The sequence below is a fragment of the Dicentrarchus labrax genome, unplaced genomic scaffold, assembly GCF_905237075.1.
Source record: "Dicentrarchus labrax unplaced genomic scaffold, dlabrax2021, whole genome shotgun sequence".
NCBI classification, from domain to species: domain Eukaryota; kingdom Metazoa; phylum Chordata; class Actinopteri; family Moronidae; genus Dicentrarchus; species Dicentrarchus labrax.
The window spans coordinates 7252307-7273766 of record NW_026136716.1 but is presented as its reverse complement, the minus strand read 5'-3'; the positions used below and the strand labels follow the sequence as shown (position 1 = coordinate 7273766).

Genomic DNA, 21460 nt, shown 5'->3' with positions numbered 1-21460 from the left:
TCTCATTCAGCCATCGATGTTGTAGGACAGCTTTTATTATCAATCTTAAATAGGGTTCTCAGGTTGCCGCATGTTTTCTGTCTATGAATGGATAGAGGAGAGACTTTCTCTGAGCTCTGATATACAATAATGTACTGATAGTACAAAACAAAAAGAAGATCATATTTAAATTTATATTTAGTTTTGTCACTTTTATTACTTCTGTTTGAATAAGCATGTTCTGGGTTCATGAACTACCCATCAGGCTTTGGGAGATACAAACAAGCAAGGAAGTTTTGAGCTTGTGTGGTGCAGCTATTTTTTCATTTCCTGGTTTTGTCTTTTAATATCTGGTATCAGTATCACTATTGCCGACTACAAGTCAAAAGTGCTCGTCCAAATTGGTTCACGCAGCCTGATGTACATTTCTCAAAGCTGGGAACACATTTTTGAGGAGGTCATGTGATCTGAAACACCAACATCCACCACAGATATCAGACTAAAGGAGACAATCTTTTTTCGCAAACTTGCCCTGACTAACTTACAACTTGCTTGCAACTAGCTCAACAAGCATACAGTGCGTTGCAGCAGTAGCTGTTTCTTTGGTGGAAATGTTACAGCAAAAGCTCTGATGCTAAATTGTCATTACTCACAATTATTTTGCATTCTTCACAAAACTGTCACTAAACCACAACTTTCACCCAACTATGTCAACTGTTTGTTTTTGGAAAGTCATTCTGCATCAGCAGTTCCTTTTTGAATGTAGACAACAATCAGGATTAATGTAGGTACTGAAGAAAAACATCCAGGCCATGATTATGAGGCAAGATCTGAAGTTATGAGGTCTTTTTTCTTGGCTTTCTAAGTGGATTTCTGGATGTTCATCTGGATGTTTATGGATATCAGAGATACAAAAATATCCCACACACACACACACACACACACACACACACACACACACACACACACAACAGTACACTCTAGTTTCAAAGAAACATTTGTGGCTGCAAACACGTAGGCCTACTTGCTTTATGTTAGCACATCTATAATAATCAGTTAATGACATCAAAAATAGCTTAATTTTTGCACATGATCCATTATGACAGAGATACAGAAAAATAGAAATGCATGGCAAAAATATTATTGACTTATTGTCAGTCTTTTAGAGACAAATCATGTTTTAAGGGGAGCTCATGTCTTATTAACCCCGGCTCCCCTGTAGTTCACGCCCTGCACATTCACACCGAACAACCACAGTCTAATGTGTCGGTCACTTAGCAGCTCCAGTGGGCCTCTAACCATCAGACGATAACGAAGTTTGACTCATGCTTTTATCCTGCTAGATCCAAAGTAAATGAAGGTGGACATGAAATGCTAATGGGTTAGCAGATTCTCTATCTGGCCTTAAAAAGGTCACTCAGAGAAGCAAACAGCTTTAGGCTATTTGAACCTTCAAATTTCATGTTAAAACATACAAATTATGAAATAAAATAATGGAAGATGAAACTCTCCCAAAACACATGCGTAAAATGACAATGTGTGCCACTCTGTGAGCGCACTAGAGAGCACATTCTCCTCCTCCACACCTACGCAAATTCACAGCCAGGGAAGCCGATTTCCATATTAACGCTAATCGCACCAAACCATCAGTGTGCAAATGACCACAGCAGATACTGTACTACGGACAGTTTCTCTTTTAACCCCGAGCTCTCCAAGTGAGTAACCACAGTCCACACTAACTGGGACACTTTGGGGTTAACCTCTCAGTTAATCCCCAATTCCCCCTTAAAACGCCCTCTTAAGTCCCCTTTCAGATCAAACAAAAGCATTGTTTTACAGTAATATTGAATATTTGTCTTACTCTATTGTTTAGTGGCCTTGAATGTGAGTGAATGTCAATGTGCTGAATTTCCAATAATCTACCAACGACAGTATTGATCTGAGCCTGTGGTGGAATGTGACTGGATAAAATTCTTCTGTAATAGTAAAGCAGTGGTGACTCACTGGGTTTGAAAATACTGGTCTTGGCTTGCAGATAGTTTACACACAAGAACTGGGAGAGGAGAAATAATAAGCACACACGCACACACACACACACACACACACACACACACACACACACAGAGGCGTGAGTGACTAGCATGAAACCAACCCAGCAGAATAAACAAGACAAAGGAAACAATTATGATGCTCTCAGGCCAAGTCCAATGTGTGTGTGTGTGTGTGTGTGTGTGTGTGTGTGTGTGTGTGTGTGTGTGTGTGTGTGTATTCTTTAAACATTTGTCTGTGTATACACATTTTACCTGTGTATAGTGTGTTTATGTAATGAAATGTGTATTGGTATGTGTGTCTCTATACTATATACCCAAGTGTGTGTGTGTGTGTGTGTGTGTGTGTGTGTGTGTGTGTGTGTGTATCATTAACAGTCATCCATTATCAGTAAAAGGCAGTGACATCCGCTCATGACACTCCATAATGATGCATAATGCACCAAACTCACACACACACACACACACACACACACACACACACACACACAGACCCACGCATGTGCGAACACTAATGCATAAAACTCAATAAATCAATCAGTTGTGTGTTCTGCGGCTAAAAGCTGCTTTTCCACAAATGCATTTTGTCTCAAAGTGCAGGAAAGCCGTCCACATCCCCAGACATCGATGCATGAGGGGATAAACTGCAAAGAAAATGAACCCATCGCACTGCACATGTAAACACTGAAGATGGATGTATGAAATTATTATTTTTTCTCATACAGTATAAAACACTCTAAATTGGCAAACTAATTTCCATAAAAGGAAATCAAAAGAATAATGGTTGTATTAGCACACTTTCTAATGCATTTCCATCAACAGAAAGCAGACGCTTAATTGTCTTATTATTCTTTTCAGCGCTGTCAGGTGAAAACGATGTATGTCTAAATTTGGTAATTTTGTGTTTAAAACATTTTGGATTGAAAATTGTCCTCAGAATAAACCACTCTTCAACCAATCGGAAAAATTACTCATCCCGGAGCATTCTGGTTTTTCGTGTTTAGAGACAAATATTTATTAGATCAAAATAATTATGCTTAAAAATGAGCATTCACTCTGTTAAGTGAAAAAAAACCCAATAATTTACATTCACTTAACTCTTCAGTTGTTTTTTCCAGACGCTGTGAAACGCCTCCATTAGCTGACATTAGTGCTGAAATAATTGGTCGATGAGTGTGTTTGTCTACTGACATAACTGACAGGGGAATCAATTAATTGTTCAAGTCAATTATGAAGCAAAAATGTGGAAGATTCACTGATTACAGCTATGAGGATTTGTTGCTTTTCTTTATTTTATATTATGGTAGATTTACATTTTATACACTAAATATTTAACAGATTAACTGAATAAAATTAACAACAGATTAACTGATAAGTAAAGAAGGAAGGAATGAATGAATCTCTAAATGAAACTCTAAAATTCTAGTTTCATTTTACAACTAACCAAAATTTGATGTGCTTAAGTATCCAGATAATTTACCTAAGTCATAGTAGTAGTACTGCGGTGTAAAAATACTATTTATCAGCAAAATTTAAAAAAAATGTATGACGATTAGATGACTGGTGCAATATTTGAATGTTATAGTTGGTCAAGGTAGAGCTGATTTTAATTATTTGTTGTTTAATCTTTGCTTTATTTGTTTATCATATGTGTAAACCTTAATCTGTAAAGTAACGTGCCATTAAACCTAGTGGATTAGACGTATAAAGTAACACACACACACCTTAAAAGCAATGGGCAGGGTCTTGTTACACCTCCAGTGTGTGGGCAGCACAGAGCAGAGGAAGTTGGGACTGTCTGTCTTCACCAGCTCACCTGGATGATCTGAGATCACCTGAAAAAAAAAAACACCACATGTACTTCAGAAGTGTGAGCTGTGCTGAGTTGTTCAGTATTGGATTTTATAACAAATTCAAGGAGTGTATATATTTAGCCCCATGTCATCGTACCTCCACCATGCCGCGGTCGGCCATGCGCAGTTTGCCCACCAGAGCGGCCCCACCTCCGGCCTCCTGGGCGCCCAGGGGCAGGGCCTCGGCCATCTTCCCCCCCGAGCCGAGGGTGGTGGAGGGGGGGGTGTAACGCCGGCCGGGGGCTGGGTCTGAGGGAGGATAAATGAGGTTAGTAAAATACCTTTTATGCCGCAATAAATATCCCCAGATTGGAGATGTTTTGTGATAGAAAGACAAAAACCAGAGGAGGTGAATCGTGCAAAAAAAGAGTTAATTAATCGATTCATCTAATCATTCAACTAATTTTTTGAAAAAGGCACTGATTCCAGCTTCTATATGAATATTTCCAGTTTTCCTTAGTCCCCTATAATAATGAATTAAATATCTTTGGGTTTTGAACTGGACAAAACATTTGAAGACGTCACTTTGGGTTTTTCTATATTTTCTGACATTAAGGATTAATGGACAACACAACTCATAATCCTGTAGATTTGGTATATTTTATCTGCACTCTGACGCCACAAACAACTTTAATTGCTAAAAAAAAAGAATGAATGAACTATGGTTGATCTGATCTGAATCCTTTTCTTTCTGTAATAGAAGCTTGTACTCATTTTATGTCAGTAATCATACCAAGACAGCTGGATGACTAAAATTATTTTTAAAAAATCACTGAAACAGAAAGAAAGATGATGTATGAAATCAGACATCAACACAACCACACAGATGAAACTCAAAGACATAGTGACACACATACATTCATATTCAGTGCATGATGACACACACTGTGGTCACACTGACTTGAATACCAGAATGTGCAGTCATGAAACTAAAGACAGCAGCAACACTCCTGCACTCACCGCCTTTTTGAAATTAAATTGAGGGTCGCTACTTCCAACTTAACATAATAAAGAGAAGCTCATCTGGTGAGAAAAGTGAATGAACCAGAGGGAATCTGATAAATGAGTCTGTGCCTGCAGCGTCAGTGGCTCTTGTTGGTTTGTCAGTCAGCCAACCCACAATTGAAGCCACATGCTGGCGGTTTGGAGTTTAGTTTACAGTTTGAAACCCCCAAACCCTACTGCTACTATACTGTACGACTGCAACCTCGCTGAGAGCAACGGCCAGCGGTTTCTACAAGGGGAACATTAATATCGTTGAGATCTGGAGTCAAATATGAGCGCATATAAGATACTTAAAACCTGACTGATGTCTCATTTCTGGAAAGTTGCAGATTGATACACCAAAGCTGAGCAGCTGCACAAGCTGAAGGACTACAAGTGTGAAACACTGGGGTCGACTATTTCATTTTTATTATATCAGTATAAGCTGTGAAGCATTCAATATAGGTGGAATGTCTTTATCTTAAAGTACACAGAAGTTATAAAAGTAGCAGTTTTTAAAAAGAGACTTTGTCAAGGAAGCAATGGGGTTGTAGATTGTGCTTACGGCCCGGGTCGGCTCTGCACCAAAAGGCTGAACCGTCAGAGTTTGTGCCGTTGTGCTTCAGCAGCAGCTAAATGAGCTGCGATGAACTGGCAACAATGGTTGGTAGGTGATTTTGGATCATAAATGTTTCTAATTTTATCTAGATGTGGCACATAACCTGGTCGAGAAACTAATCATTTTGTCAACTTTAATTTAACTTTTTTATGAAGGTTTTGCATGAGCTAATATAAAAGAAACTGGATGAATGTAAGAAATAAGCAACAAAAAGAGATGATAAAAAAAGAATTACTTTTGTAGGATGACGGGTATATCCAGATAAATTATGCAGAAATGTATAACCAATTTTATTTTATTTTAAAAGTCTAATATCAGTCCTAGAAATCTCAAGAGACTCCATACATTGTAAGGCATCATAGTCATATTATAATATATATATACAGTATGTATAAAAGTGTTTTCAGAGCATCAAAGTGTATAAATATGAGTGGGCACTATATGGGGAACTTTTAGCTTTAACATGATATTAAACGTGTTATATTGTAGGATGGATTTTAGTTTTTGGATAGTTAACCTAGAGATACAAACAGTTTCCAGAGTATTTGTAACATTTGCTTGTGGACTTTTAACAATTCATGAACATACCCTAAGCCAGATGTTTTCTGTGTCTAACCAAACCTTTATGTGTAAAACAGCAGCTAATAAGCTGTTAAAATGTTACAAACACTCTACAAACGATCTGTAGACGGACAATCCAAATGAAGTGGAACCAAGATTTTAGTTTATAATCTTTTTACAACGCACACTGTGGTTCCAGTACTTCATATTGACAAGCAGATTTAATAATTGACAAGTTATAGCATAACTGTCAGTGTTTGTGTGTGCGGCTTTACAATGGGAGAAGTTAGATTAAGTCTTAAAAAAGAGAAGAAGATTTCTAAATTACATGAACGCCACAGATATTAGAATTAAATCTAAAGGGAAACAGTGCGAGGTTCCTGAACACAACACCATCATAAACGCACACATAAAACAATATCTTCAGCCAGTGTTTCTGCTCTTTCTGTTTTCTTTTATGAGCAGATGACTCGCACATGTTGACTTGAATAAACAGTGGAAGACAGTTCCAGCTCCGGCATCCGATGCAGAGTAACAGAGAGGATGGAAATGTATGGAGGATTTTGTTGAATTCTTCCTTCACTCATTGCATTAATACAGACCACGTTGCTGGATGTGATACTCTAACACGCCCAGTGTCATATAACGCCCCACAGGGTTAATGTGAATGAATAAATGCATAAACAAATTACTTTTACCGTATTTTGCGTCCCACAGGAACACCATTTGTGCGCCACAGTGCGCCCACAGATACTCAACTTCCCCGATCTTTACTATAAACCTCCCGATTTCGTCTTGGAAATCAATAAACAGATGTTTTTCTGTTCATTCGTCGACAGCTTGTCACTTTGTGGACTTCTTCTTATCTCTCCGTGGAAAGTGGCCCAGTTGCGGTGCTTTATCTCGTCCAGACGCGCCGGGTTTCAGCCTTTGTGCGTAAAAAGCCCACAACAAAACGATGTCCAAAGCAGATTTCCAACACTTGGGCAAAAACACTTGTGTGTTTCTACCTTTCGGAATAGAAGTCAGTGGATTTTTAGAAAGCTCCTTCTGTCTCCTCGCAACTGAAATTAAGCTTCCACACGTTTGGCATCAAAAGTGGTCAAAACATGCAGACAAAGGGAAAGTAAATCTGAAGTGTTTTACTTTAATTCTCCTTTCATCCTGCTTTTAATAGCCTGTACCGAACACACCGACACATACGAGCCGCGCTCCCTCTCTGCTCCCCGGCTATGTCTCTCTCCCCTCCCCTCTTAGATGAATGGACATCCCCGCTGACAGCGCCAGGCTTTTACCGGCAGACCTCATGGATTTGCATCTCATCTGTGTGCGGAGCAGCTCTCAGCCAATGGAGAGCCTCGCCGTTAGCTGTCACCAGAAGGGGATTGACCAATCAGCGTTATGTCCGTCCGAGAGTAGGCGGGGTTTAGGACGAAAAAGAAGGGGGAGTGACAAAAAAGCAGCGCTGCACTTCCTCTTGCGCTTGAGAAGACTGCATCTCTTTGAATATGGTCAAATACAACATTGTGATTTAACGCAGGGTCATGTTGTTTAAACTATGGAATACTGTGTGTATGAAATCTGAACAAGCAACTTAAAGAGTGGGCAAAAAGTGCAGATAAATGCGTATAAAAAGACTTTCTCAAAATTAAAATGACAGAATTTGATAAAATGTCACAACTTATGCCAAAAAAGCATTTTCCAAATCGCCCAAAATCAACTCTGTTTTCCTCTGAGGAGTGATAAATGCTGTCACCGCGGTTGATGGCAAAGGCAGTGCATCCAAAGCAGGCTGTCAGTACCGGATATAGACAATAGGGGGCAGTAGGTGATCTAAGTCCTGACACTGGCCTCGTGTTTCCTCCTGAAACACTGACTGAATGAACAGCAGAAAATCACCATCACAAAGTACACTGAGCGCTGAAGCCAGACTTTAAATTTAAAAGAAATGTAGTTTATGACCAACAGAAAAAGTTAAAGTATGACTTAAAACATGTCCTGATTTATTTTGAGCCACTTTTTAACTTTAATATCCCAGTTTACTTCAATAAAATCTAATTTTCTTTCTCTCAGGCAGAGATCACAAATCATGATTTAAATTCACAAAGAGACTACTTTTTGTCATAAAATTTCAAATCATTTTTACAGAAGCTGTACTCTCTTTTACTGATTAATGTGTTTGCCTTATTAAGTTTTAGTATGGTCTTATCTATATTCATGATTTGTATTCAGCCAGCATTATTTCAAGGTGCTATATAGATTAAGACTAAGATTAAATCTGATTATATCAGAGAAAGTACTCATGGTTGTACAATTACATTTCTATTGAATTCTGGTTTGTGGCATATTTTGTTATCTGTTATTTGTGGTAACTCATTATTATTGCTCAATGGTTGAATAAAGGTTAAGAAAAACCATGAGATAAAACCTTTTTTTTTTAACATGGTATTTATTCAAATGAGGATAACAAAATCATTCATCTTTTAAGAAAATTGTAAATTAAATTAAATGAATTCCTTAAGTTATGGCTTTAATTCTTACCCAGCTTATTCTCATTCAAACAAAGATGAGAACTGTGTTTCACAAAATATTGATTTGGTACTTTTGCCATGACATGATTATATGGAGAAATAATAATACGTGATGTTATCTCCAAGAAAATTCAAGTACTTGTGTTTGAGGTAAATCATATTAGATATGGCAACTTAAGTTTAAGATATAATATTTATCTTAAATTTCAAAAAGTTACTTATCTTTTATTAAAAAAAAAGAAACGTGTGTGTGTACTCTGGCTCAACGTTAAAGGTATTTTTTGGTTCCCAGCAAACTTTACTTTATTGGTTAAGCGTTGGGTATACAGCATCCTGTGCACCTGCCTGTTTCAGTAAAGTGTTTTCGGGAGTCAGTCTATTTGATTTGAGTTAAATCAACACGCTGTCGGATGAGTTTTAGGGAAACGCCAGTCTGCCTCTGCAGCCATCCCACTGTAGCCAAAGGGGGGATGATAAAAAATGTAAATGCCTCCACTCTCGTCTTGGCCTGAGGTGGATATGACGTGATTTGCCCTCGGAAATATCTATTTTTCACTTCCTCGTCGAGGGCCTATTTGTCCTTTTTCTCTTGTCATCTGAAGATCATCTTTGGATGAATTCAAACGCTTCAAAATTGCATGCTGAAAACTGACTGTCACTGATTGTTAAATTGCATAAAAAGTTAGAAACAAGATGAACAATGAAACTAATAATTAACACATTTTCCTTACATTCTTCGGCTTGTATTCAGTGCACTTTTCTTACAAACACAACAACCTGCAGCTAAAGCACTTCTGTCAACCTGCAATTTCATCAAAGTTAGTGTCATTAAATCTGACACTGGACATTTATTCCTCATAGAACCACACTTATAAATAATTCAAACTCTGGAGGATGCTTTGAAACTATATATCTGTGAAAAATTTAGGCATTATGCCAAGTGTACAGATTCTATAGAAACAAAGGGAGTTTAGATGCTCATAGCAATTCATATTGTCATGTATCATCATACATGTATATCCTGTTGGTTATTTGTGCCACTGTGTGAAAAAAAAATGCTTTAAGATGCGTTGTGTTGCCACAAAATGTCTGAAATTTTAATATTTAGTTGAAAATGTACAATAGATGATTTTAAATGCAATTCCTGAATTCATCTCGGATCACGGATTTTGTTCTGTTTTGACCAAAACAGCCTTGCTGTACAGTCCCTTAAGACTTGGAGATTGACGTCTAAGTATTTGTGCGAGGGGGAAGACATTAAATTAAAAAACTGTATAAATGTATAAATACACAAATAAAACAGAAGAGGAAGAGAGAAAGAAAGAAACAACACGACAGAGGTTGAGGAGTTAGATTTCGCCCAGCCGGCGTTTCCCACTGACTGGCCCGTAATGTGAACCAGTCAGAGTCCTCTGATCCATAATCAATATGCAGTCACAATCACCTATCGAAGTTATTGATACCAGCATTGCTTCATATTATCAGCTGCAGTAGAAATACTTTTTCATTTATGGATCCATCAAAAAAAAAAAAAAAAGATTCCTCAAATTAAAGATATATAAAAGAAAACTTGAATGATTTAAGATTACAATAATTACAAGTTTTTCAGCTTGTAATTGTTATTTAATTTCTGGTCCATCAAGGCCTATGATTTGACAAAGGCTTTCTAATAATGACAGGAATAACAAAGGATATTGTACTCAAAAAAGTAATGCCCCCAAAAAATTGCACATTTGCACCATCATCCCATCAAATTTCACGATCAGCCTTCAAAAGCACATATTTCCTGTTGCGAACAAATATGTTTGTTTCTAAAATCCTGCCACTAATCCAAAAAACTATATGAGCACCAATCTATGATTACAACCACAGCATTAATTTACTACTACTGCTGGACACTCAAGCTGGTTTGCTACTTACTCTTGACCATCCAGTTCTGCGATATATTTTCACAATGATCATTATACATTCTCTCCTAGTGCCAAGTTCAAGTCAGACAGGTTCAAAACAAAACATTTATGGCCCCCGGAGCTGATGCAAAATGCCAAAAACCTGAAAAAAATCCAATGGAACACCCCAAGGACACGACAAACATGATTATATACCACTGCAAGTACTTGAAGGATCAACCTATTGCCAGACAGGAATATCTATATTGGACGATTCTGAAAAACCCTGGATGACATTCAGTGTCAGTGGTTTTCTTTCTAATCTAATTCTCAAAACAATTTCTGCACATGGTGGCTATGGTATGATTAAGTTTAGAATTAGGAAACTAAAACAATGTTAATTGCAAGTCTGTGAACTCTGGTGGCCTGCATGAAAACCCAGCCTCCAATCCCTCGTTTCCAGCAGGTACATCAAGGTTACACTAATCCAGTATTGGCTCTGAATGTCAGAATTGCACTTAAATTGTGATGTGAGGAATTTTCCATTTAATTCCTAGAGAAACTGGGGTCTGAAGGATAAATTGAACCCTGTGACGAACCAGGTAGATTCCTACAACACCCCACAGACCTCTAAAATCTCTCTACTCATGTCTTGAGTAACACCTACAACTCCCAAAAGAACTCCTAGAACCCACCCGGGACCCCAAACAATCAGAGAACCGCCTATGAAATCCAAGAAAGAAGCTCTGAAGCTCTAAATCATTCAAGAAAAGAAGAAGTGCCATTGTAGTTTTAAAATAAAACATCTGAGGGGTTACAGTGTGAAAAGCTTCATGGAACAACACAGTCACAGAAATTAACATTGGCTAATTGTGGCCACATATGATGGGAAGGCACTACAACACGCAATACATGACAAAAACATCGATGAACATTGAGTTCAACGTAATAAAAACAAAAAAGTGCCATGACGAGACCAGGTGATAATGATGGCTATAAGGTGTCAAGAAGAATTAGCTTTACCAAAGAGTCCGCTGCCTGTCCGGCCTTTTCTCATCAGGTACATGGCCCAGGACAGGGGGCCAGAGCTGGAGAATGCCCCAGGGTTCATGCTTCAATCCTGGGTGCGGAAGCAGCAACAGCTGGGGCCAAATGTCTGACACCCACAAGGAAGAGAAAAGAGGGTATCAAGAGAAGGAATAATAAGAAGAGGGAGAAATGCAAGAGGGTAACAAGATGCAAATGGGAAGAAAAAAAAAGGTAAGAGAGAAAGACAAGGAACAAATGAAGTAATTTTTTCACTTATTGTCAGTCTAAAGTCCAAAATTAGAAGCCAACAAGAAAGACAGTCAGAAAACTTGTTCGGCAAAGAAGAGCTCCAGCCTGTCCTCACCTTCACGAGCTGCTTTTATACCCCTCATTCATTCCTCATCCCCCTTCCCCCCTCCCTCCATCTCACCCTTCATATTAGTTAAAACCAGAAAAGAAGTGAGGGAGTAAGAAGCGAGGGAGAGAGGAGAAGGAGGAGGTGGTAGAGAAGGAGAGGAGCCAGTCAAGCTTAATTCATTCCCTCCTTCTCTAAAGCGTAGCCACGGGGGACACGACTCCACTTTGCCCTCAGGCTCTTTAAAGCTGCTAATTTCATTTAGCTACTCAAATGATTTTCTCTCCCCCTCCCTCCCTTCTCCCTTTACTCCTCCTCACCCTCCCTCTTCCTCGCTATTGGGAAGTTCTTGTTAAAAGAAATTGAGGACACACACTCGAGCGATATTTTGTCTGTTTGGCTCAAGCACTGAACCTGTCGAGCTGATTTATTAAAACTTCTTTTATTTTTGTAACCCTGTTACATAGACTTTTGCTTGTTCAAGCTAACACAACTGTTACCATCAAAGCACTAGCCAACATGTCTTGTAGCAATAATAGTGGCTAATGTTCAGTGACCAGACATCCTGGTTTACACAACGGTTTTGATAAAGACAGAAAGGTTTTTCCTTTGCATACTAAAAAGGTTCTGTTTCAACACACAATGCTTGTGCACACGGGTCTGTAGGTAGTAGGTGGCGGTGTAACTTTGCAACTCAACACCAAATAACACCACATGTCTGCATACAAGCAGTTTCCTCTACAGCGCGGTAAGTATAATCAGGAAGAGAGGATGGTGAATGAACACCCGAAAACAGAACATTTTGTCTGGACGGATGATGATGGGTGACCCTGGACTATAAGGCACCCAAACCTCAAGAAAACATCAATTGGGAATCATGCCAGTCAAAATACACTGATATTTTGGAGGCATGTGGTGGAGTAGAAATATAAAGCGGCATGAAAAAAAAGACCTTAAATTTGTGATTAAAAACAGTAAGATGTAATGAGATATGTTCAACCACTGGTCGACACCTACTCCACATTCAGAATGTAAAACTAAAGTTTAATTGTTTTCTTGCTCACAGAACCATTGCTCTACAGAGAAGCTCTACCAACCTCAAGGTGACCACTATGACACACACACACACACACACACACACACACACACACACACACACTGGTGGACAGTGAGCTTCCCACAGCGTCTCTCCCAGAGGCCCTCTGGCTGGTGACATCACCACAAAACAGAGAGAGTGTGTATGCCGACTGTGACTGTGTGACCAGCAGCTCCCTGTAGCCCTCAATGGCAACCTCAGACCAGTGTGTGTGTCACTGGGTTATGGTGAGCCACAGTGGTTGTCCTGAGGTGTGTGTGTTGTTCATAGTGAGCCAAAACTAGGCCCATGAAAGCTCAGCTTATCCTGTGTGTAGACTGACGGTAAACCATAGAAACACAACCACTTTGGTAGGCAGATGGAAGGTTTGGTGCAACAGAAAGAAAGTGTCCCTTATTCTTTTGCTTTTATATTTGTAGTTTTTGTGTAAAATACCACATTTGATTTCAATTACAGTGACAAAGGCTGATATCTGATATAAAAACCTTATTTCCAGCTCAAGTAGCTGCACAAAAAACGTTTTTTATCGTATATTTTGAAGTTAAGTCTAGTTTAGAGTTATTGCTACAATTCACTTTTCTTTAGACCTCTCTGATTTTTGTGTGGTAACTAAAATCCACCTTTTTGAAATCTAAGACCTGCCTCTGGGTGTATATGTACTCAGTCACTGAACAAAATAATAAATCTTACTCAAAACATTTTAAGTATCTAAAAAAGCTAGGACCTTTTCTAAAACTATCTGGTGACAAAAAGTGAGTGTAAAGTCCATGTATATGAACTGTATGACTGTAATTTACAACAAAAATATCTAAATTTAAATTATTATTTATATTATTTATAAATAAATACATTTATTCATACGTTATTATTGGGGCTACAGTATTTAAAATAACCTTGCCTTAATTAAATAAGATTATATTGACAGGCTACAAGTTACACTGTACATATGTCAAAAATTATTTGAGCTAATTTTGTGTTTGATGTGTTCGACACAGCTAATATTAAAAATAAAAAATAAAATCTCTCCTTTTCTTTGAGACTATCGTTAACTTAAAATAAAGTAGCAACTGAAGCAAAAGCTACTAGGGGACTGCAAAAGGGTGGTTCAGCATCTCAACGTGTAAAATGAAAAGAATTTGATGAGTTGTCGAAGTGTGAAATGATGATAAAGTACCGCCTCCGCTTTACTGCCACATTATTTGTGTAAAGTCCCTGATGCATATTTGTACAGACAACTTCATTGTGAAACTGAACTATTGTTTAATTTGAATCACAGGAATTCATATTCACGTCTCAAGTAATCAGTAACGTGTACAAAGAGATTCAAGAGAACAGTAGTCACAGTGAAGTGAAAATAGAAATAAACTCAGAAATAAATGACACCTCTCTCTCTCTCTCTCTCTCTGTGTGTGTGTGCCAGCGGCTGTCTGTCCCGGTCGTCCCCTGAGCTGAGGCCACCCTGAGGCCAATGACAGTGGCATGGCGAGGATCAATACCACACACACTCACACACACTGCCACCCCGAGAGAGGGATCGATAGGAGGATAGAGAGAGTCTGGGGAAAAAGAGACATCCTCTGGTTTTATCTCTCTGGTTTCTCATCAGCACCTTTAACACCTCATCTCGTTCTATTTAAAGGATAATCTCTCTCCACATGAACATCCATCCATTTTAGTCCTCTTGTCGGACTCTAATGAATCTTTTGCTGCTTTGAAGAATTATTTTGAAAGGGAAACCTTTTTTAGAGAGAAGCAATTTAAGGGAATAAACCAAAATCATTTAAGAAAATATTTTATAAAGCGATCAAATCAGCTTTTTAAATTTGGCTAGACTGTGGTACATTGATACACTCATTTTCTTAAAGAGAGTAATTATCTTCCATCCACTGAGTGTTCTTGGGGTAATATTAGTCATCACAAGTTGCAAAAGGTTGAATTTTAAGATTAAATCAGCTTCACTTCCTAAAGCATCAATACCTTCAAAAGCTCCATCAGTCACATGAAAACATGTATCGATATACTGTGTTTGGACCTTCACAGAGTCAGCAATAGATTTATTTTTACACACTTACTTTGGACGTTTGCTAATTCCTGATTTGGGAGTAATTTCTAGAACCACATTTGTGCTTTTAACACATTTCTTCTTCAGATTCATCACATTTAATCTTTAATTTCAGTTTGAGATGTAACTTTTTACAGCTGTCTTGTGATTAAAGTACAACACTTTAAAATATGTCTCATGAAATATGCTTTTAATTATGATTTTTGCAATTACAACCATTACATTCTCTAAAGTGCATCAACCAAATGAGGCATTTTGTGGAAAAATTGTACGTCTCATTTAATTTGTTTGCTTAGTCATGGTTTCTGTCTATGCTTATGATATTTAAGTTCTTCTGTTTATTCATTGCTTTCTAAACATGAGCAAACCAGTAAAAATGGTCAAATGGAGACTGAAAAATGAACATTTTGCATTTGAACAAGGTTTAGGAAGTCTACTGATTAGTGTTGAAAAAAAAAAAACGATAGGAAGTCGACATGGATCATGGAGGAGTCAGTTCAGACACTTCAGTGGCTCAGATTTGTATCGAAGCACTCTCATCAATTGATCAGTGACGGAGGAGTTAGCAATTGTCTCTAGTTAACAGAGCAGCCATTTCTATCTCACATACACACACACACACACACACACACACACACACACACACACACACAAAACACAGACACACACACAGAGTATATGCACGCACACCTCCTCTATAATTCATGGGGTGTATTGTGCGGATGCAGTTAACTGCCGCTTAAAAGTAATTAATTGATTTTCTGACATATCAGTTAGCAGCAGCACCAAATGACACACACACACACACACACACACACACACACACACACAGGATAAATGCAGACTTGCACAAGGACATGCGCTCGCACACGTACAGTAGGCAACACACTGATGTTCATGCACAGCCACATTACGGTGTTGCATAGACTTGCACAAAGTTGTTTGATGACACACACAAACGCACACTCTAGCTGTAATTATACTGCAGTAATAAGAAAGATAATCTGTTACACACACACACACACACACACACACACACACACACACACACACAGACCAGTGGTGTTTTTAGCAACAAAAATAATTCTGCCATTAAAACTGTATTGATTTGTGTATTTGGCTCCATCATACAGCAACCGTGTTGGGTTACTTTATGGCACAAAGGAGGCCGCTGCTTTACGGCATTAAACGTGAAAGGGTGCTGCTGTAAAGCTCTCAGTGTTTCTGTCAGTGGCAGATGGAGGAAGAAGTGAAAGGCGGATGGTCGCCAAAGGTCAGCAAAGGTCACCATGGATAACTTTTTTACATTAAGGAGATATTAAATGCTTTAAGTATACCAGCAGACAAACTAAACAGGAACTTTAAGTCCATTTTGACCATTTCTAAGGAACTGAGGCAAAATGATGGATTAAAAATTGACTGTGGTGAGTCATCATGTTGTTGCTTGTATTTACTGGTGTGTGACTCTGATGTTTGAGTTGGATATTATGAATGAATAAAAAGGAGGAACACACAGTTATTTATTTCTGCTTTAGAACGCCATGAAACTATCAGCAATAAAGTTTTATTTTCTCTGAAAAAGCCCTATCATACAGTAAAAAGACCCAAACCATGTTGTATTACTGCATAATCCGCCAGAAAATAGTCCCAAACAGATGCACTATTTCCTTCTGTTTGAATAACGCTTGATAAAAACTACACTGACCAGTTTTATTTATGAAATGACTCAACCTTTTTAAAAATGAAACTATAGGCTATATTTTTAAAGATTTACATCTTCAGTAGGAACCGCCAGATTAGGAGCTGAGAGCCGCAGACAGGAAGTCAGAGAGTACTGAGAGACAGACTAAGACAGCCTTATCTTTTAAATGTCCATACTGACAGTAAATGTCCCTAATCTCCATGATCTTCAATTCGAGAACGAGAACTATGATGAACAACACCATCTATGTCAGATACACACACACACAGACACACACGTTTACCAGAAAAAGATCATATTGGAAACCAGGTTGATTTGTTGTTACTCAAAAAAGTTTGACGTCTGAGAAAGAAGTTCCACTAATGTCACTTTTTCTCTGTATAAATTACCATGAAAATGGCTTGAAAAGTACTTTTAATGTGCAAGCAAAAAGGCAATGTGTGTATTTTTCCCTTTGTGTGTATGTGTGTGTTGAATTATTCAGCCGGCCTCTGCGATGAGAGAAGATGGGCTTATTCTTGCTAAACTAAAAATTGATTTTCTGACACAAGAAATGAAGGACAGAGAGAGCGAGAGAGAGAGAGCAAGAGAGGGAGAGAGCGCAAGAGAGAGAGAGAGAGAGAGAGAGAGAGAGAGAGGGGGGGAGAGAGCACCTATTCAATCATGCACACAGTCAAAGTTAGTTAAACGTTCATTCTTTCAAGGTAGAAATGGAAATAAAATGGAGAAAGACATAGAAAAGTGAGACAGCATCTCTGACGGAGAGAGACAGGATGAGACAGAGAGACAGCATGACAGATAGAGAGACAGAGGGAGGAAGATAGAAGTGCCTCGGGCTGTGTTTAGTGCAGTTTGAATGGCTGAGCAGGTGCATTAGAGCAGAAACCTTTAACTCACACACACACACACACACACACACACACACACACACACACACCGGCAGGCTGGACAGTGAACATGGACGTCACAAGTGATCACAAAGGTTTACTGCATGGAAGTCCGATTCTGTCCACTCTGTGTCTGTGAAGTCTGTACTGAGAGACGAATGAACTCCTGACAGACAGATCACATGAAGGCTAAATCAACATATTTAAAGATTTCTCTCCATTTTTGCCTTTAATTCATATTAAAATTGAGCATATGGTGGTCTCATGTTGTATGGACTGATAAAAGTGAGGTTGAAGAAACCGACTTTCTCAAGCCAACTCTGTTTTTCAAGACTGTAGCAACCACGGGCTGCTTATACACAGTTTGACAACAAATCCGGAGAGACATCGAGGTTTGTACTGTGTATGTGCCGACACCATCAAATAGGTCCTCCAGTGTTGAGTACAGCTCAAAAAATACTTCCACCAAAAAATTATGAAGCAAATTGAGAGAAAGTCAAATAGGCTGATGACTGCAGATCAGCCACTGTTTCTCCATCTATTCATGAACCCATTACTATCAGAGTGTTGAGCGGGCAGTGTATAGTTTGTACAGTTTAACCACATCTGAAGGCAAATGTGACCATAGCTGTTCTGAATTGCGGGGCAAATAGCTTGCTGTCATAGAGAGGGGCAAGAAGCGATTAATCCTGGGTTGTGCAGTCAACAGGAACTGCAGCTGCCTCATATCCTCTTCGTCGATAAGCTTTGTAACTTTATTGATAATTATGTTTTTTAGGAAATTATGAGGTTTTGCATCGACCAACTCATGAACTGCGATAACTATAAGTGTAGCAGTATTGAACTGTAGCAGTGCTTGCAGAGTTGACTGACTCTGTTGTGGGATGTATCTATTATGCACCTCCAAAATAAAATAATAAAAAAGGTGCTGTATGTAGGCAAGAGGAATGAATACTGTAACAGGCTGATGTAGATGGATGGATAGAGTGGCAGCAGTGGTGTGTGGATAGGAGGGATGAATCCAGTCCCTGAGGGCAGGAAGAGAAGGATGAGAAGAGGATTGAGGAGGAGGTCCCTGAGGAAACGAGGGATTGAGTGGAGGAGGACTACAGAGAACTGATATAAGGACTGATGATGAAAATCTTTTATCATCAGTCTTTCAAACCGTTATTGTTATTAAATCCCGGATTCACATATAAGATGTGTCATGAAGCATACAGACTATGATAAGTTATTGAAGACTTTCCACTGTTGTCCGCCTGCTTTACGGATGAGTTCCTGGAACTGAATTTGGGCACTGCTCACATTAAGTCCAAGCTCCAGGTAATTTTTGGGGATGGAGTGCAACAAACTGATGCAACATGGCAATTGGCAGCTGTAGATTGTGTGCAGTGTCGTTGAGTATGCCACTAGCTACGTATTTTCAAAATCATCATTTTAAGAAGTGGAGGAATGTAACTAAGTACATTTGCACAATGTTGAGGTACTTGTACTTTACTTAAGAATTTCCATTCTATTATGCTTTCTAGCTTCAGTTACTAGTTACTTAGCAGATTCAGATTAATACCATGATGAGGTTTAGCTACCCGAGTATATAAAGTCATTAGAAATAGGTCCGCCTTTACCAGCTGCAGCATTAACGGGGTTAATCGGTTCTTGGTAATGAAATTCTAATCAAATACACTTTTTTTTTCAAATGATTTCCTCACAGTTCGCTAGCTTTCCGCTCTGTATGCGCTGAAACAAAATCCAGTGCTTGTACACAGCTGTGGCTTTGTGAATGGGACACTAACAAGGTGGATTGGAATGAGCCACACAACACTAACTTGTTAAATGACTTGTCCACGGATATTCAGCTTACTTTCCAGTTTGCCAAGATATGCTGTTAGCTATAGTAGCTGGAGAGTTGTGAGGATTACTGTCTGGAGATGGTGTTCTAGCTCTGGGAAACCATCTTGTACTTTCTGAATGTTAGCTGCGCAGCATCAACTGTAGCAAACCCACGACATAATTACTAATAATTACTATTAGTTAGATAACTAGCTCTGTTGTTGTTTGCACTTGTATGGTATTTGTCCCGGTATTGGATTTCTCCAGAATCCGAATGTATTTAAGAGTCGGCTGAAGACTAATATTGTTGTTATTATTATTACCATCATTATTATGGCTGTTATCAGCCTCATCATCATTGTTATTGTCATTATTACTATAGGTCTATTAGTCTTTCTTCTATTAAAGTTGTTATTGTTACTATTATTGTTGCTGTGCATCCCTGTCTCCCTCTCTCTATCTCTCTAACCCCAACCTGTTGAGGCTGACAGCAGCCCACCTACTGCCGGGGGCTGCTTGAGGCATCTTAAAAGGAAGTTCTTCCTTGCCACTGACACCAATTGCTTGTTCATGGTGGGAATTGTTGGTAATAACCTGACATAAATAATCTTGAGACAGGCCTTTGTGCATAATTTAGCATTTACTTCTACTGAACTAACTTTGAGGATACACTGGTGTATAATTGCAGGAAAATTACTTTACTACTAACTACTAACTACCAACTTTGGTTTAACTATGTGTCTAAAGTTTTATCGTTTTTTTCTACAGTGATAAGAAAACCCTGTTCATTATTAACAGGCACATACTGTAGATACATACACCTCAGTATACCAGTCACTATAGACAGCCACAAAAATCAATGACTGTCTTCCACAGCCTAGATCATTTCTGACAGTTAGAGAAGGAGACTTCCAATCAACTAATTAGCCATTCACACCCCTCAGGCTTTGATTACTTTATGCTTTTTTTAGTGTGGTGTGTGCGTGCGTGTGTGTGTGTGTGTGTGTATGTGTATGTGTACATTTGCATGCAAAGTAACATGGAAGATTCTGGGAAACACAAACGGTTAATCAAAGTGGAACGAACCAGCTGAATCAGCCAATCAGACAACTTGAAGCCAACCACACGGGGACGCACAAAGTCCCAAACGAGCCAATGAATAAATCAGAAGGTTCAGTCGCTGGGCGGAATTTAGAATACAGAATAGAAGGGCGCTAATGGGTACAGGCCACACATACACACACATAAAGACAACACTTTGCATTTACTTGTTAACCACAATGTGGGGACAAATGGGGATGGAAGGAAGAAAAGGGGGTGAGGAGGAGTGAGAAAAGGGTGAGGCGACTCTTTGCATGACTTCTTCGTTAACCACAGGACTGAAGGGACCTCGCCTCGCCTCACACAGGACACCTGTCCCAACAGACTTTACAGACACGCTCCTCGCCATCTCGCCCATTAAGGCTGAGGGGAACCAGTGCGGTCTGGAAGAAACCGGGTTGGGAACATTGAAAAAGCTCTGGATGATTGGAGGCTTCATCGATCGTCAGATGGCTGTTCGCTGTCGGTGGTTTCTTGAAACTTCGGAGGAGGTTAGAATCAGCGGGGAAGTGTTGCGAAACAAAGAGGGCGACTGAAAATAGAGATGGGTGACGATAGCAATGCTAACATGCAGTACGGTTGTTGTTGTTTTTAATGTGTAGCTGCAAATTATAGTTTCACAATATGAAATGTACGCGATTATTGCCAGAATAGCCAAACAATTAAATGATAAGATCTTGAAATGTATCTCCGTGCAGCTAACCCAACTGCAAACCTAAACATAACCACTGACACACACACACACACACACACAACATAGAGGGCTCACTGTGGTAAGGTTCAGCTTTACCATAAATATGGGTCTGTGGCATATCTGGTGGTCTCCCTCAAACACACACACAGTGAAAGTTCTGTGTAAGGCTCTCTTGGTGATCAGACTGTAAACATATTTGTTTCTGGTGTAAAGTTGGGCTTTCTAACATGGGGGCTAATA

General features: G+C 39.0%; 1 protein-coding gene and 1 long non-coding RNA gene across 4 annotated transcripts in view; one reads left to right on the top strand and one right to left on the bottom strand.

Annotated features, from left to right (window-relative positions):
• The window catches only part of LOC127378990 (uncharacterized), a 182107-nt gene that overhangs the window by 40172 nt on the left and 120475 nt on the right, over nt 1–21460 (top strand). The window lies entirely within an intron of this gene.
• The window catches only part of runx1 (RUNX family transcription factor 1), a 56086-nt gene that overhangs the window by 18823 nt on the left and 15803 nt on the right, over nt 1–21460 (bottom strand). The window contains exons 1-3 of one of the 3 annotated variants that reach the window (XM_051428415.1): nt 11488–11601; nt 3978–4129; nt 3752–3862 (exon numbers count right to left, since the gene is read on the bottom strand). In XM_051428415.1, coding sequence (XP_051284375.1) covers nt 3752–3862; nt 3978–4129; nt 11488–11575 — 351 coding nt within the window. In that variant the 5' untranslated portion in view covers nt 11576–11601. Of the gene's footprint in view, nt 1–3751; nt 3863–3977; nt 4130–6742; nt 7311–11487; nt 11602–21460 lie in introns of those variants that run through there. The other 2 variants (XM_051428418.1, XM_051428416.1) reach the window with 2 other exon arrangements.